General features: G+C 37.2%; 1 protein-coding gene and 1 long non-coding RNA gene across 2 annotated transcripts in view; one reads left to right on the top strand and one right to left on the bottom strand.

Moving 5' to 3' along the window:
- The window catches only part of LOC116584299, a 172,142-nt gene that overhangs the window by 135,760 nt on the left and 17,961 nt on the right, over nucleotides 1-18,421 (bottom strand). The gene's annotated exons all lie outside the window — the stretch shown is intronic.
- The window catches only part of LOC116584298 (glycophorin-A-like), a 35,484-nt gene continuing 17,478 nt past the window's right edge, over nucleotides 416-18,421 (top strand). Inside the window, exons 1-2 of the mRNA XM_032332394.1 lie at nucleotides 416-549; nucleotides 4,445-4,516. Of these exons, the coding sequence (XP_032188285.1) occupies nucleotides 510-549; nucleotides 4,445-4,516 (112 nt within the window). The 5' untranslated portion in view covers nucleotides 416-509. The remainder of the gene's footprint in view (nucleotides 550-4,444; nucleotides 4,517-18,421) is intronic.

The following is an 18,421-nucleotide window of genomic DNA, read 5'->3' as shown; positions in this document are numbered from 1 at the left end:
CTGCCTTGCAATGCTCACTTAACTTATGCCAAATAGGGGCACCTGGGTGGCTTAGTGGGTTAAAGCCTCTGCCTTCGGCTCGGGTCATGATCTCAGGGTCTTGGGATCGAGTCCGCATCGGGCTCTCTGCTCAGCGGGGAGCCTGCTTCTCTCTCTCTCTCTCTCTGCCTGCCTCTCTGCCTACTTGTGATCTCTGTCTGTCAAATAAATAAATAAAATCTTAGAAAAAATTATGCCAAATAAATTTAACATGTAACAACCAATTCCCTGCAGTGAAGACCTTACTTAACACTTTAATAATGCTAGCTAAGAAGCTATCCATGTATCTTTACTGACAGATGTTTGACAAATTTGCCTAATTTCAAATACCTCCCAGGCCTATCAGTGCTGCCTCAAAAAGGTGTGTCTGAAAGATACCAGCTCCTGGGTGGGGACCACGGGCCACCATACCAGTCCGTCCTTGGTGGCTTCCCGGTACTGACTACTGAGAACCCTCTCATGATCTCAGGATGTACGAAAAAATAGTAATTATATTACTACTATTCTCCGGTAAGTGGATTTTTTTTTAGCATGATGCTGTTATATTGTATATAAAATTATAGATTAAAATATAAACTGCCTGCTCTAAGTTCTATCTTACTTAAATGAATAAATGAATGACTAGTGTCTCAGATCTCAGTCTGGTGAATGGATTTTTATTGGAACTGAGCTGGTACGGTGGAAGGAATCAGAGTACAGTGCTCAGGTGCTCAGTAGTTATGGCTGGATCAGAGTTTTCCATTAAGAGAAACATGCTTCAGCTCTAAGTCCAACTACAGTGAAAAGAATTGTATCAAATAGCATAAGAAATATCCCCAGGTGAATACATTTGTTGCCTTCTTTGTGTTTCACTTCTAAATTAAAGAGTCACTAATGAAGGTGGATATTGGGTCCTCAGTTTTCAAAACAGTTTTCTGAAGAATTCGAATTTCCTCCTTCTCCCACCGAAAGAGTACGAGCTACAAGCATGAACTCTGAATTCAGGTGGGAGTTGTTTCCCACTCTGTGGTCCATTACTGAGGAATGATGGAGAAAAAAGAAAAAGCAAGTCTTATTGGCTTAAGTATTATGTGGTTTGGGGAGATATCAAAATGTCAAAATCAATTCATTAAGATTAACATAGAGTATTATTGATTTTTATTGATTTTATTATTTTTAAAGATTTTATTTATTATTTGAAAGAGGGAAATAGTGAGAGAAAGAGGAGAGGGAGAAGCAGGATCCCCACTGAGCAGGGAGCCTGACCTGGGGCTTGATGTCAGGACCCTGGGATCTCGATCTGACCCAAAGGCGGAAGTTTAACTGACTGAGCCACCCAGGTGCCCCTATTTTTTTTTTATTTTTTTATTTTGAGAGAGAGAGAGAGAGAACAGAGAGGGGTGGAGGGAGAGAGAGAGAGAGAGTGCCAAGCATGCTCCATGCTCAGTGCTGAACCCAACGTGAGGCTCGATCTCACGAACCTGAGATCATAAGATGGAGTATTATTAAGTTGTATTAAATTAGCAATTAGTTTTGGCTTCTTCCTGAGAGTGGTATGGTTAATGTCTTCTCAAATGCAGTCTTTGTGTATTAGAAATACTAGAGCCCAGCACAGAGATAAGAAGCAGGCAGTTCCTTGAAATGTATTTATCTCCCAGACATTACTCTGACTCAAACTGGAGCACAGATCAGGGATCTTCTGGGCACTCTGTAGGAGACAGGGAAAGGATCTAACATTTTCTAAGATATATTAGGGGATAAAGTAGTGTAATGGTTAAAATGCGGGCATAAGAAACAGACAGGACTGGGCTCAAATTTGCTTCCACTTCTGAAAGCCTGGGGAACATTAAGGCAAAGTATCCTCTCTTCGCCTCAGTATCTTCATCTGTAAAATGTATACAATGTTGGTACATGCCTCCCAGGAATGAAATAAGGACAAAATAAAGTAACAGCAAATTAATAAATAATTTAGCTATGATAGTAATTACTGTCTAGGGAGTAAACCTGGGTATATGTGATGATTTCTGAAAAGTCCAGGAATATGGGAAAATTACAGGAAAACAGAAGACTAATAAAATTGCTCTAATTTTTTCAAGTAGCAAAGTATAAAGACAGTTAGCTTGAAGAAGCGAAAACAAGCAGAGGAGATACGGTATAATATTTAAATATATTCCAGTACTGTAGAGCTATTACACGGAAGAGAGAAGAGGTATTCTTTCTGTTGTTCAGAGGGGGAAGGGGGCCTGCATTAACCTTTTGGGGTTTTTTGGTTTTTTGGTGTTTTTGTTGTTGTTGTTGTTTTGGTTTGGTTTTGCGGCGTGAGTGGGGTGGGATATTTGGAAAAGGTTCCTGGAAAAGAAAGAAAGTCTTCCTATCAGTACTTGCTAGAGTATACTAAGGCCTTCAGTGAAAACGGCATGAGTGATCACCAAGGCCATGTGACCCTAAGCACCGTGAGGCCTCAGTGCCTACGCTGCTCCCTTACCATCTTTGCCTTTTCTGAAACCCTCTGAAGAATTCTCTGCATGTAACTACTTTATAGAGTAACGCAAAGGTGTTGGGCAGGATCCTTCCCCTTCCCCCCGCAGCAACTGAAGGAGAGAGTCTGGAAAGTGTGAAGCTGGTTAAACATCTTTGGCTAGAGAGAAAAAGAGAGAAGATTGTTTTTCTTTCCCCAGGAATCTTAAGGGTAAAACCAGTATTTCTAATTCTAAATTTATCAGATGTCATCCTCCAAATGGAGAGTAAGTTCTCCTCAGATTGTTTGATTCCCGATCCCTGAATTCATGTATTCATTTGACACCTACGGGCCACGTGCTGGACCCTGAGGCCGCAGCAGTAAGACCCGTGAGCTCCTGGGGAGGGTCTGCTCAGCGTGGGTGGGGGCAGACAGTGGGAGGGAACACCGGCACTAAACGGAATAAGTAAACCGCTAAGGTAAGAGCAGTGATAAATAACACAAAGAAAACCAAACTGGGAAAGGTGATAAACGTAATGCAGCAGGCTGATTTCCAAAAGGGCAGCAGCAGGAAATTTTTCTCCGAGTAGGTGACATTTATGCTGAGAAGTGAACCACAAAAAAAGCCGGCTTGACACATCTGGGGGCAAGGCATTGAAGGAAGAGGGAAGAGCAAGGGTTAAAGCTCTGACACGGGCAGAAAACTTGGTGTGTTCAAAGCTTTTCTTTGAAAATCAGATTCTGACGCTAAGAAAGAATTTGAGAATAGAGTATTGCAACACTCTAACCGGCAAACGATGTCATGAAGCAGGACCTCTTAAAGTTTCCTGATTTTTACTTTAATATTTATGCAGAATTTGCATTCTAGACCATAAGATACAGATTTAATTGGAAGATCCAAAGACACAGGTATTATGGCTGTTTTATTCATTAGTGTATCTCCAGAATCAAGCATAGCTCTTGACATGTATTAGGATATTGGCTGAACCAAGAAGGAAGCAAGTAAAGGGAGGGAAGACGAGGGGAAGGGAAGGAGAAGAAGAAAGAAAAGAATATTTGTCTTTCTTTGTTTAGACAAAATGAGAGCTCCGTGTAGATAAACCCTTATACCTGGAGCCTCTTCCTACATAGTCCTCAGGTACATCAGTTTGCAAAGCACGTGCTTAGAATGACGAAGTGAAGAAACGAGGCATCTCCTTTGTCTTTGGTGATGGAGGAGTGTTTTTCTGCCCATGTAGAAGTTACAGGAAAGCATTCTGAGCTGGGTTTCAGGGACCACTTAAAGTTCTTCAAAGTAAAACCTGGGTCCTTACTTATTCATCCACACATTGCAAGGCACAAAGTAAGCTCAATAAACTCAAACTCAATAAATAATAAACAAGTAATTAATAATAAATAAATAATAAACTCAAATGCAATAAAGAGTAGTTGCAGAAATGACAAATGACCAGAATTTTGGTGCAGACTAGTTTAACTGTGTAGAATCAGTCCATCTCAGTTTCCTTGTGCCTATACACAATAGAATAAAATCCTTTCCACCTCTAAACCTCAGGGACGTCTCAAAGCTCAGCCTGAGATAACATGCAGTGTAGCCCCCAAACCTAGGAATCTCATTAGCTTGGTGTGACATTGGGTTTTTAGAAAGAAACAGATGCCCCACTATGAACACTTGGGGAAGGACCCCTAAGAGAGGGGAAGCAAGAGATGGGATGGTACCTCAAAATTGACACACACTTGGGCTGCCTGGGTGATTAAGTGTCCAACTCGTGGTTTCGGAGTATTTATTTATCAATAAATAAATCCTTAAAAAGAAAACCTGACACATACTAATTTTAAATTGGGAAACCAGATTTAACATTCTTTTGATGCTTTTTTTTTTAAACTTTTGTTTCTAGAGGATTGTTCAATATACCTATGAACCAATTTAGGAGGCACATTTTAAGTGATTTCCTCAACTTGTCGTTATAGGTTGTATTTCTGCTGAAGACCAAGAGGATCCCGGGACTCAGAAAGAACAAACTAAGCTACCGACAGAAACAGGTTTGTAATAGTTTTCCAGCCATCATCATCATTTCTGCATATTTAATTAGTACTTCTCTGTGTGGTCTTCTGTGATACATGACCTAGATGGAAACTAAAACAAAAGGCCTGAGAAGAAACATCCCAGGGTTATCTCCAAGTGTTGGGATTTTAGTGTTGGGATTTTTTTTTTTAATTTTTTGATGTTTTAAAATTTTCTGCAAAGAGAATCAATAAAATGTAATTAGGAAGACTTTAAAAACTATTTAAAAGAAAATTGAACAAATCTCTGCTTTCTAAGAGGCCCCTATCACGAAGCAATGCTGGCAAAGATTAACAAGAAAACCAAGATCCTGGGAGATACATTTCATTGTGGTTATTACTGCTCAGTTAAACTTGGTTACAATGTCTGGAGAAACTGATTTCAGGGATCTGGTCAGGAAAAAAGCAAGAATAATTGGTGAACAGATGAGATAAACCATCCTTAATAATTTTTCCATTTTTATAGGGTTTGTTTCTGTTATGATACACAACCCATACACTTCTGTTATGATGCATAGCCCCAAACTGGGACTCAGGGAGTGTTCTGGCCCATGCCTGTCTTAGAAAAGTAAACAACTCTGAAAACATCACAAGCCCCAAATCATAAAACATTGTACATTCTTTTCTCAGTCCCCAAGTGCGACACCAGCCCCTAGAGCAAAGGTGCAGGAAGAGAGTTCTGCCCTCACCTCCACTAGAGCCTTATCTCCCTTGGTATTTTAGAATCAGACTCAAATTTAGCAAGTTGCTTTGAAGATCCAAGCAAAAGTGCTGGGTTTCCCCCCAAGGTGTGCATAACTCACGGAGGTGTTAAAGTTAAGCAATTAACTAGGTACAACAAGAAAGACAAACCGGCTTCACTTAGGGAAGAAGAGTTTTAGATCCCTGGTGGTAAATGGAGAATGAGTCAAGTGAAGGGTTTTCAGCTAAGCTATGCTTCTTCTAATCCAATATGAAAATCAGACTGCATTATGACTAACATCAGTCTTCTGTACCATTAGCCTCCCGTGACCTTAACTTGTTACTATGTCTTCAGAGTCTCCATGCAAGCACCAATTACACATCTGCTTTCACCACCTCTGATCCTAGGTACTGTGAATCCAGTGATAGAACATATTTACCCAATGATAGAGACAATGAGTTCTCCACTTTATGGAAACCATATGGAAAGAGAGGACAAGGGTCATGCCTATATTCAACTTTTCACATATTCATTAGAGAACAAGAAGAATTGGAAAATATTAGTAGTTCAAGTGGGACACTTTTTATGTTCCAGGCACCACGCTAAGCCCCTTGCATGAATTTTATTCTGACAATAACTCTATGGAATAGGTTCTATCCCCATTATGCAGGTGAAAAAACAGAGGTTCAGAAAGTTTTATTTATTTTATTTTATTTTATTTTTTAAAGGTTTTATTTATTTATGATAGAGAGACACAGTGAGAGAGGGAACACAGAAAGAAAAGTAGTCATTAAAAAATGACTTCACATGTGTAAACCTGGCGATTCACAGACCTGTACCCCTGGGGATAAAAATACATGTTTATAAAAAAAATAAAAAATTAATTTAAAAAAATGACTTCACATAATATTCTGAAACCTGACTTTTCTTCACTTAGAGAACATCTTTTCTGTATTAGACAATAATACTTATAAAACATTTTAATGGTTTCATGGTATTACATCTGATGCATAATCATAGTCTATTTAACCTATGCCATGTTTCAACCTATGCCTAGGTTGTTTCTGCTTTACAGTCTTTTGTTTGTTTGTTTAGGTTTTTATTTAAATTCTAGTTAGCTTGGGGCCCCGGCTGGTTCAGTCAGTTAAGCATCTGCCTTTGGCTCAGATCATGATCCCGGGGTCCTGGGATCAAGCCCCGCATCAAGCTCCCCGCTCAGTGGGGAACCCGCTTCTTCCTCTCTCTCCTACTCTCTGTCAAATAAATAAATAAAATTTTAATTAATTAATTAATTAATTCTAGTTAGCTAACATACAGGGTAATACTGGATTCAGGAGTAGAATTTAATCATTCACCCCTTATGTATAACACCCAGTACTCATCACAAGTGCTCCCCTTAGTACCTAAACAATTCTAAGATAGACATCTTGTAGACTCATTTTGTGTCAGAATATGAATATTTTAAAGGTCTTGATGAATATTGCTAAATTCACTTCCCCAAAAGTTATGTCAAAGTGTATACCCATCAGTATATTTTGAAGGCATCTGTCTCAGTACTTTCTTGCCAAATTGTATCTCAAAAGTCTTTATCTGAGATAAAGGTTAAGTGAACAACCTGGTATATTTATGTTTTGACTTTGATTTCCTTGATTGCAAGTGAAAAGAAGCTGTTTCTCTGTGTTATTTTTTAACAGCTTTACTAAAATGTAATTTGCATGCAATGGAATTCACTGATTTGAAGTGTCGGATTCAAGGCTGGGATTAGGATAGAGTGAGTGAACCTGTCACCTCAGGACCAAAGTGAAGGGGGCACCAAAACCTTAAGTCATCAAGATAAATATTTTAATGAAATATTTTTTTAAAAACTCAACATGAATTTAAAAAATCAATGGTGAATAAAATGTCATAATTGTAATACAGTAGGGATCCATCAGAGTCAGATTTGGGGTGAGGTGAGTGAGGGCAAGCAAACCAGAGCCAGCTCAGATCCTGGCTTCTGCGGGGGCAGTTACTGGAGAAGAAACATCTTTTTTTTTTTTTTTTAAGATTTTATTTATTTATTTGAGGGAGAATGAGTGAGAGAGAGCATGAGAGAGGAAAAGGTCAGAGGGAGAAGCAGACTCCCCAAGGAGCTGGGAGCCCAATGCAGGACTCGATCCTGAAAGTCCAGGATCCTAACCTGAGCCGAAGACAGTTGCTCAACCAACTGAGCCACCCAGGCGACCTGGAGAAGAAACATCCTAATCCACTCAGCAACCAAGTCTCTGAGAGCTACAGCCAGCATTTGGTCTTTTGGAAAGCTCTCTTTCTGTTCACACCTATTTCTAGGAAGTAGCATTTTGGGGGCCCCAACTTAAAATCTGTAGCATTCATTGTGGCTTCTTGTCCTCAGTGAGCCCTGAATCCCTCATTCTGTGAGACCATTAAACTCTCTCACAAGTTTCACAGCTTCTTGGGACTCACTTGGAAATAGACAAATAAATGTCTTCAGGGGAGAGAGAGCTAGTGGCCAATGTCAAGCTCACCCAACTGCACTTCCCCTACACCTCCAGACCCTGTTGTTCTGGTAGACTCTGCTGCCCTCCCTGGATGCTTTCCATTGGCTCAGCTCTTCTGTGTATCATGGACAGGAGGATTTTTGGTCTGCAAACAAGCTAGTTTGCCTTGACCGGAAGCTGGAAGTTTTTGTTTGTTCCTCCAGATGAGTTTCAGAATCACCTGGGAAAGCTATCCCTTAGGCAACATGAAAGTATCTCCATGTTATTAGGTGAAAATAGAATGAACAATGGAACTATATGAATAAATTAGCTCATGGCAAAGAAAAACTTTGTAATGGTAAATCTCTGAATTGGGAAGAGATCACATTTTTCTTCTGAGTCTTATCTTACATCCTCCGAAGAATCGAAAAAAATTCTGAAAGAAACTTTAGATAAATTTATGTGTTTCCGTTTTGAAGAGGCATTTTACATGTTCTGTTATATTATGTCTTAATTAAAATAAATTTCAGGGGCACCTGGGCACCTCAGGTCATGATCTCAGAGTCCTGGGATTCAGAGAGCCCTCCCACTCAGTGGGGAGTCTGTTTGTCCCTCTGCCCCTCCCCCTCCTCATGCTCTCTCATGCACTCGCTCAAATAAAGGAAAAATAAAAAAAAATTTAAAGATTTTACTTATTTATTTGATAGGGAGAGACACAGCATGAGAGGGAACACAGCAAGGGAGTGAGAGGGAGAAGCAGGCTTCCTGCTGAGCAGGGAACTGGATGTGGGTCTTGATCCCAGAACCCTGGGATCACTACCAGAGTCAAAGGCAGACGCCTGACGAATGAGCCATCCAGGCACCCTGAAAAATAAAATCTTTAAAAAAACATGTTTCATTATATTTTTAAATTGTTTATTGACAGTCTACGATGAATTTATTACTTTGTGTATGCTCATTTTATAACTGACATCACTAACCTTTTTTGTGGTTAAGATAGTTGATTCTCTTCAATTTTCAAAACTAGGTAATTGTATTCCCTATAAAAATAAAATTTGTTTCTTCACTTGAAATTAATATTTTTAGCTGCTCCTTTCCTATCATATTGCATTTGTTAGAACTTCTAAATGATTTATATATGTTAATGTTATATAATGGTAGTGACAGTTGTCATCCTTGTCTTGAGACTGTCTATAATATGAATGTCACACCATTAATTATGACGTCTGTTGCTTTCACTATATTATCCTTATCATATTGAGAAATTTCCCATTGATTTAATCAAGAAAAGATCTAAAATTCTCTAAAATACCTTTTCTGCATCATAGTTGAAACATATGCTTCCATAGCTTAATGGTATGATAGTAAATTTTCTGACAGTTATCAAGAGAGAAAATATCTATTCTACCAAGTATGACAGGAGTATTTTTTTTTTAATTAAAGATTTTTATTTATTTTTATTTGACAGAAATCACAAGTAGGCAGAGAGGCAGGCAGAGAGAGAGAGGAGAAAGCAGGCTCCCTGCTGAGCAGAGAGCCCGATGCGGGGCTTGATCTCAGGACCCTGGGATCATGACCTGAGCCAAAGGCAGAAGCTTTAACCCACTGAGCCACCCAGGCGCCCCATGACAGGAGTATTTTTTAAACATTTGCTTACTTTCCTTTAAAGATATCTATTCATCTTACTAGTTTCTGGGTTTTTTTTTGCTGTATTTTTATTCTTCAGTATGTTGAAGTGATGAATTATATCAATGAATATTATAGTGCCCTGTGCTTCCCATCCTAGTATCAATTCCTTGGCTCTTGTATTCCTTTAATGTTGTGCTGCATTTAATTTTTGTCTTAGGATCATTTTACCTATATTTGCTATATATATATTTTTTCTGCAATCCACTTTTGTGCACATATGCATTTGCTATCAAAAAGGCAAATACCAGGGACGCCTGGGTGGCTCAGTGGGTTAAGCCGCTGCCTTCGGCTCAGGTCATGATCCTAGCGTCCTGGGATCAAGTCCCACATCGGGCTCCTTGCTTGGCAGGGAGCCTGCTTCTCCCTCTGCCTCTGTCTGCCATTCTGTCCGCCTGTGCTCGCTCTCTCTCCCTCTCTCTCTGACAAATAAATAAATAAAATATTAAAAAAAAAAAAAAAGGCAAATACCTGGGTGGCTCAGTCAGTTAATCACCTGTCTTCAGCTCAGGTTATGATCCCAGGGTTCTGCGATTGAGCCCCACTTAGTGATCTCCGTTCAGTGGGGATTCTGCTTCTTCCTCTCCTCTCCTTCTCCCTCTGCTTGTGTTCCCTCTCCAACTGTCTCTCTCTCTGTCAAATGAATAAATAAAATCTTTTTTAAAAAGGTAAAGGAATTTTTGTGCATTTTATTAAAAAATAATTAATCACTATGTCTCAGTTTTAAGCATGAAAGATATTTTTAAGAAAAGTGATCTCTTCCAATTATAGTAGAAGGATTTTTTTACAAAAATAAGCAAAAATTATATTTTCTTCATGTATACACAAATATGGTGAATTATATTATCCTACTCCTTTTCGCTAAATTTTTATTTTGAAAAATTCCAAACACATGGAAAAAAATCAAAGAAGACTAGCAGAAATATTTATATATTATATTTCCTGATTTAATAGTTGTGAATAATTGACCATAGTTGTTTTATCTGTCTATAAGTGTATAAATATATATACTTTTGTTGTATCATTTGAGCATAAGTTGCAGACAGAATGGCACTTCACTCACAATCATTTTCATATTCACCTCCTAAGAAAATGGACATTATCCTAAACAATCACATTATTTCATATTTTATAGTATTAATAGTAATATCATAATATACTCTTTATATTCTTATTTTCCCAATTGTCCCATGAATGTCTTTTATAGCTGTTTTTGTTTAAAATCAAATATTAACCTGCATTCATTCATCGAATTTGGTTGCTGCATCTATTTTAGTTTAGAAAGAATCCCCAACTTTTTTTTTAATGGCATTGATCTTTTTTTTTGAAGGCTCCAAAAGAGTTGTCTTGTTTGATTTGCTTAATTATTTCTTCATTGAGTGTGTTTCTTGAGTGCAATTTTTGGCCGTGTTCTTTTTTTATGGCTTTTTATTTCTCGGGCTTATTTTCATTAGATGCTTCATCATAGGTAGATAGATATAGATAGATATAGTCACATATTCATATATATATATATATATATATATATATTTAAAGATTTTATTTATTTACTTGAGAGAGAGAGAGAGAGTGAAGGAGTGGAAGGAGGGGCAGAGGGAGAGGGAGAAGCTGACTCCTTGCTGAGCAGGAAGCCTGATGTGGGGCTGATCCCAGGAGCCTGAGATCATGACCTAAGCCAAAGGCAAACACTAAACTGACTGAGCCACCCAGGCACCCTTCAATCATATTATACATATTTTTCCAAGACACATTTTATTTTATTTTTAAATTTTTATCTAAATTCAATTAACATATTATGTATTATTAATTTCAGAGGTAGAAGTCCATGATTCATCAATCTTATAAAATACCCAGTGCTTATTAAATCATGTGACCTCCTTAATGTCCATCACCCAGTTACCCCATCCCCCTACACTTTTCCCCTCCAGCAACCCTCAGTTTGTTTCCTATGCTTAAAAGTCTCCTATGGTTTGTCTCCCTCTCTGGTTTCTTCTTGTTAATTTTTTTTCTCTGTTCCCCTATGAGCCTCTGTTTCGTTTCTTAAATTCCGCATATTAGCGAGATCATATGATAATTGTCTGTCTCTGAGTGCCTTATTTGTCTTAGCATAACACTCTCTAGCTCCATCTGCATCATTGCAAATGGCAAGATTTCATTTTTTGATGGCTGAATAGTATATATATCTCACAACTTCTTTGTCCATTAATCTCTCAATGGACATCTAGGTACTTTCCATAGTTTGGCTATTGTGGACATTGCTGCTATAAACATTTGGGTGCATGTGTCCCTTCAGCGCTACATTTGTATCTTTGAGATAAATACCCAGTGGTGCCATTGCTGGGTTGTAGGGTATCTCTATTTTCAACCTTTTGAGGAAACTTCACACTGTTTTCCAGAGTGGCTGCACCAGCTTGCATTCCCACCAAGAGTGGAAGAGGGTTCCCCTTTCTCCACATCCTTGCCAACATAGGTTGTTTCCTGACTGATTAATTTTAGCCATTTTGACTGGTGTGAAGTGGTATCTCATTATGGCTTTGATTTGTATTTCCCTGATGCCAAGCGATGTGGAGCACTCTTTCTGTGTGCTTGTTGGCCATTTGGTTGTCTTTGCAGAAATGTCTGTTCATGTTTTTTGCCCATTTATTTATTGGATTATTTGTTCCTTGGGTGTTGAATTTGATAAGTACTTTTTATTTTAATTAAGTTTTCCCAATTAAAAATGTTATCTGTGAATTTTATGTACCTTTTTTCATTCCTAACAATTACATACTTGTGTTTTATGTTTTCAACTTGTCTTGATTGAAACTTGTAATGGTTTTCTTATTTTATTAATTCTTCAAAAACTATTTTTACATATTAATCAATTTTGATATTTTACTCTTAGTCATTTTTTATTTTATCTTTATTGACTTCTTCCTTAATCTCTGTAAGCTTTATTTTGCTATACTTTTGCTCATTTTATTTATTGTCTTTTATTATTTAATAGTGATCAGTTGAGATTTTGAGTTTTGTAAGTATATTTTTGGCCATTATTACTAAACTTTGATAAGAGATGTTCTTGCTGTCAGTTTCAAAATGGTCACTAATTCCTGCATTAATCCTCTACTTAGTTGCAGTTGGTTACTTCCTTAAATTTTATTTTTTCCTCCACTTTTTCCCCCCATATAAATTTCTCATTTTATTGTATTGTGGTCAGACACTATGCCCTATATAATTTCCACTTTGGGATTTTGGTTGAGTTTCTTTATAACCCAAATTATTATATGTAAACACTGGAATAGAAGATGTCATCTTTAGTTTTAGTGTACAAAGTTCTATACATAGTTATTTAGTCAACTTTGGCACATCCATCTCTACATTGGTATAGTATAAGTTAGGTTCTGTATACAGTTAGATTCCAAAGAATAATACCTGTATTCATTTAGCATTTATTTAGTGCTAAGCACTACTCTCAGCCAGGTACATAGATTTAATTTTTTTTTATTGTGGAGATATACATGTAACAAATTTTACCACCTTAACAATTTTTAAATATGCAACTTGGTGGCACTTAGTATAATCACAATGTTGTATACCCATAGCCATTATTTAGTTTCAGAACATTTTCATAACCCTAAAAGGAAATACCAGATACATTAAATTCTCATTTCCCCTCCCATCGGCCTTGGAAACCATTAATTTGCTTTCTGTCTCTATCAGTTTTCCTATTCTGAATATTTCATATGAATGTAATTATACAGTAATGGCCTTTTATGTCTTGCTTCATTCACTTAGCATAATGTTTTGAAGTTTCACCCATGTTGTAGCAGGTGTTAGTACTTCATTCTTTTTTTATGAATGAATAATATTCCATTGCATGAATACACCACATTTTATTTATTCATTCATCAGTTGATGGACGTTGGGTCATTTCTACTTGTTTGGCTTTCATAAATAGTGTTGTTATAAAGATTCTTGTACAAGTTTTTTTTTATTTAACACCTTTTTTTAAATTCTCTTTTGAGTTTTCCTAGGAGTAGAAATTTGGGGTCATATGGTATTTTATATATAAAATTGAGGAGATGCTATACTTTTTCTATAGAAGCTGCACTATTCTACAGTCCCTTCGAGAGTGTATGAGAGCTCCAGTCTCTCCACATCTCCAGCCACACTTGTTATTTTCTAGTGGGTGTGAAGTCGTATCTTATTGTGCTTTTGATCTGCATTTCCTTAGTGACTGATAGTATTAAGCATCTTTTCATGCATTTGTTGGCCATTTGTATATCTTCTTGGAGAAATGTCTACTCCAGTTCTTTGCTCATCTTTAAGTTGGGTTGTTTGTGGTTTTGTTACATTATAATAGTTCTTTATATATTCTGGATACTAGACCCTTAGCAGACAGATGATTTGCAAATATTTTCTCCCACTCTGTGGGTCATGTTTTTGCTCTCTTGAGAGCATCCTTGACACACAAAAGTTTTTATTTTGATGAAGTCCAATTTATTTTTTTTTATTTTGTTGCTTGTACTTTTGGCATTTTATCTTAAAAAAAAGAAAACCACTGACTGCAAATCCAAGGTCATAAAGTTTTACTTCCATGTTTCCATCTAAGGGTTTTATAGTTTTAACTGTTATATTTATGTCTTTGGTTCATTTTTTTATTTGATTTCTTTTAAATGGTGTGAGATAAGAATCCAACTTCATTCTTTTGCATTAGGATATTAGTTGTTCCAGCACAATTTGTTGAAGAGACTGTTCGTTCACCATTTAATTACCTCAATACACTTTCTGAAGATCTATTGGTATATGTATGGGATTACTTCTAGATTCTCAATTCTATTCCATTGATTCTTTGAGCAGCAGCATATTGTTTTGATTACTGTTGCTTTGTAGTAAGCTTTGAAATTTTGAAGTGTAAGCCCTCCACCTCTGTTGTTTTTTGAGATTAGTTTGGTTATTTGTAGTTCTTAGCAATTCCATATTTAAGACCAGCTTTTCTCTTTGTGCAAGATTTATACATATTTTAACTTATTTAACTCAGTCAGTAATTTATAAGATAGAGACAATTATTATCCCCATTTCACAAAAGAGGAAACACAAGTACAGAGAGATTAGCCAAACTGCCCAAGGTCCCAGCTAGTAGTTAGGGAAATTAGTCTGAATTGCAGGCAAGTTGGCTCTAGAATCTGGGCACTTATTCAATACATTAAGTTGCCGAATTTGTCTCTTAAAGAGTGATATTCCAGGCTTGGCTCTTCCTTACTCTTGCAACATTGTCACTCAGGTCTCTACTTGTGCTTTCATTAAAGTGGAGACCTGACTGACTGAAGGCTGGTGGTCTGTCTTCTCCTACGGGTGCAGTTAATGAGCCTGAACTGTGTGACTATGATGTTAGCCTTTTGTTCCTTTTACTCTGGGCTAGATAACCTTTTTATCTCGGGATCTTCCTTTGGTGATTCCCACTTATTTCTCAGTCTTGATTACACTTAAAAATCATAAGAAATAAAATAATCCCGAAGTACAGAATGCAAGAATAGTACATGGGTTGAAGGCAACTGGCAGGGTGAATCATGGTAGTGAAATTGCATCCTGCTGGGAGACACACTGCACAAATATGCCTTTTGGTGTCTGTCCTCCCTGAACTACCCTGTCAGGTGCAGATCACAAAAGCGTCTTGTCAGGCACTTCAGCAATGTCACTTCGAAGTGAGGGTATGAATGCAGGAGCATGTGATAAAGTTTATTCTTATTGATTTATTGCACCAAAAAAGTAAACATCAATCACTCGTGACTGCGAGCCAGATGTTTTTCAGGTCCTGTCAGTGTTTTGTTTTGTTTTGTTTTTTCTTCATCGATCTATCACAGTTGGAGAAAAGTCTTAAAATTGTTCCACAATTATTATAATTCTGTCAATTTCTTCTTTTGCTTGGTATTTCTTATTGGTATGTTTTTGGGTTATAATGATCCATATTTACCTAAGAATCACTGTGCAATATGTCCTTTAATAGTGTAAATTAACCCTCCCTGTCTTTGTAAATGTTCTTGTCTTTAATTTACTTTACCTAATTTCAAAATTTTTGATTCCTCTTTTTAGTTATCTTTATTTGTCTAATATACCTTTGCACTTATTTTTTTACACATTTTGCATTCTTTTGTCTTGTTTGTGTTCCTTGTGATCTAGCATACATTCATTAGGGTCCTTTTTTCCTGTCTATTTTGACTCAATCTATAGGTCTTTGTATTTTAATGTGGAAATTTCATTTATATGCATCTATGGATTCACAACTGACATTTAGTATCTTTTGTTATCTTTACTCATACTTTCTTTTTTAAATGATTTATTTCTGATGTTTTGACATTTGTGCTATGGTCAGTTCGCCTTTATCCTCTTATGTGTTTTGAATGTTTATAGTCTATTTGTAATTATCCTGTTGGTTAACTTTATGTTTTTAAAGAACTCTCTCTCAGAAAACCCAGATCACTTTAATGGCACAGTATACACAGAAACTCCAGCTGCTTTTATGGATCCTATAAAAACTGGTAATATTGTTCTAGGGTGGAGCCAACTAGCCAGCAGCTCATAGGTGCCTTGAATGGATCTCAGTTGTGTCATGTACCGTTGATTCCCTCAGCCCTTCTGGAGGCCAGATATTCGGATAGTGTATAGCAAGGTATCTCAACCTCAAGACCCATTCAAATGTGAATAAAATGTAGTAAATGTCCACTGCAACTCACCTTACACAAATACATAAACACATATGAAACAAGATTCCACAAAATAAAACTCTCCTTATTATGTGATGCACTCTTTTCTGTTTTATACAATTTAATATTTTAATGCCAGCAATGACACAGTGAATTGATTTCCAAACCGATTACTGCAGGAATTCACTCTCTTGACTACATGTTGGAACCATCTAAGGGGCTCTCTCAAAAAACAGTGATGACTGAGTTCCATAGCCAGAGAGTCTACATACACTAATGTAGGCACCAGCACACTACAGACTGTGAGCCAAATACAGCCTACCACCAGGTTTCGTACAGCCTTCAAGTTAACAATGGTTTTTACTTTTTAAGTGTTTTAAAAAATCAAAGGAAGAATGATATTTTGTGACATGTGAATATTATATAAAATTAAAATGTTAGTGTCCAGTTCTACCACTTATCACCTGAGTATCTTAGGCAAGTTAGGCAATGTTTCTGATCTTTGTTTTTCTCTATAGTTAATGATTAATAGATAGTAATATGCACTCAGGTAACTGTTTTGAAGATGGCAAGAGAGGATATCCAGACTGTAATGAATAGGCAATGTGTTAAATATGAATATTATTATCTCAGTCAACAAACAATTTGGGACTAGTGAAGTTCCTTAGAGGATATCTGTTCCATTACTCTCATATTAGAAGCAAGAAACTGATAAATTCAGTGACCTACTCAGATCCTCAACCAGTTAGTAGCAAAGCTAAGAGTGAAATTCTGACCTCCTTTCTCACTGAGATAGCAGAGATAAATATCCTTTGCTTTCTTTCTATCTGAGCTGAAGAAAATACAGTGTCTGAGATTATAGGCTGATTTTTCCTTCTGTTCCTGCTGCCTCAACAATGATTTGGGACCATGAGAATGGCCAGTAGCTGGGCAGTTCAGAGCCAAGCAGTCACGTTCAAGGTTCCTTGAGGGAAGTTGCTGTCACTCTAGTCCACAATGAGGACTCAATGAGGAGCTGTTATTCTATCAAGTGAAGGAAGGTAGAAGTGTGACCACTTGGCTGCATGGGAGTCACCAGAGCAGGCCTCTGTAGATGAGTGGAAACTGGGTTACTGCATTGGACACCATGCCCGTGAAATGTACTGGTTAACAAGCTGCCCCTTTATATTTTTATTTTTTTATTTTTTTTTTTAAGATTTCGTTTATTTATTTGACAGGCAGAGATCATAAGTAGGCAGAGAGGCAGGCAGAGAGAGAGGGGGAAGCAGGCTCCCCGCTGAGCAGAGAGCCTGATGCAGGGCTCAATCCTAGAACCCTGAGATCATGACCCGAACCAAAGGCAGAGGCTTAAACCCACTGAGCCCCTCAGGTGTCCTTGTCCCTTTCTTTAAGAGCTCTTGAGCAGAGAGTTCAAACCAAACACTGAGGTCTATTCAAAACATCAGGCTCAAATGTCATCACAATGACCACTTTATTCTTTAGGAAGCTCAGTTTTTCTAAGTTGTAATTGACTATTCTAGCCTCCTAAAACCCTTCCAAAGAAAGAAAATGAGTGACCACAGACAGGATGGACATCTGACTCGACCCAGATTGAGTTTGTCAATCCTGTGGTTCAAGAGCAAAACTGAATATTTCCTTTAAAATATTGCTTCGCAACAGTAGTGTCCTCCAAATATATATATATATATATATACACATACATATATATGTATATATGTATATACATGTGTATATACACATGTACATATATATGTATGTGTGTGTGTATATATATATATACACACACATGTGTGTGTGTATACATCTTCCTTAGCATCTTCTTATATATATACATATATGTATGCATATATGTATATATATATAAATATTTGGGAACAGGCAAGATCCTCATTTATACATTCACTCTGTATAAAACAAGAGGGCTGGCCAAAGAGACACTTAGTTGGAAGTCAGGAGATGTGAGTTTTTGTCCCTATCTGACCACAAATTAGCTGTGGGAAACTTCCACAGATAAGTTTGTCAATCAGTTTTCATGGTCCTCACAATGCCAAAAACAAAACAAAACAACAACAGCAAAAAACTGTAGTGCTTAGAAAATTTAGTTTTCTGACTTGAAAACTACTTCAGGCATTTCATGTGTAGGGTGTGTCCTTGTAAGAGTTTGCATTTGCAAGATAAGACTTCTATCACCTGCAAGTCAGGAGGGAACCAAACCCAAGGCAGCAGCTGCGAGAGCTGGTGTTATCACACTGAGTCAGGAGCTCAACTATTGGGAGTATGGCCATTAAGCAAGACCATAGGGCATTTGTCCAACATGGCACTTTATTGTTTTTCTTTCTTATAACATTTCATGTTA

The sequence above is a fragment of the Mustela erminea genome, chromosome 2 (genome assembly GCF_009829155.1).
Source record: "Mustela erminea isolate mMusErm1 chromosome 2, mMusErm1.Pri, whole genome shotgun sequence".
NCBI classification, from domain to species: domain Eukaryota; kingdom Metazoa; phylum Chordata; class Mammalia; order Carnivora; family Mustelidae; genus Mustela; species Mustela erminea.
Note: the sequence above shows the minus strand (reverse complement) of the source record. Positions and strands in the feature narration are given on the sequence as shown.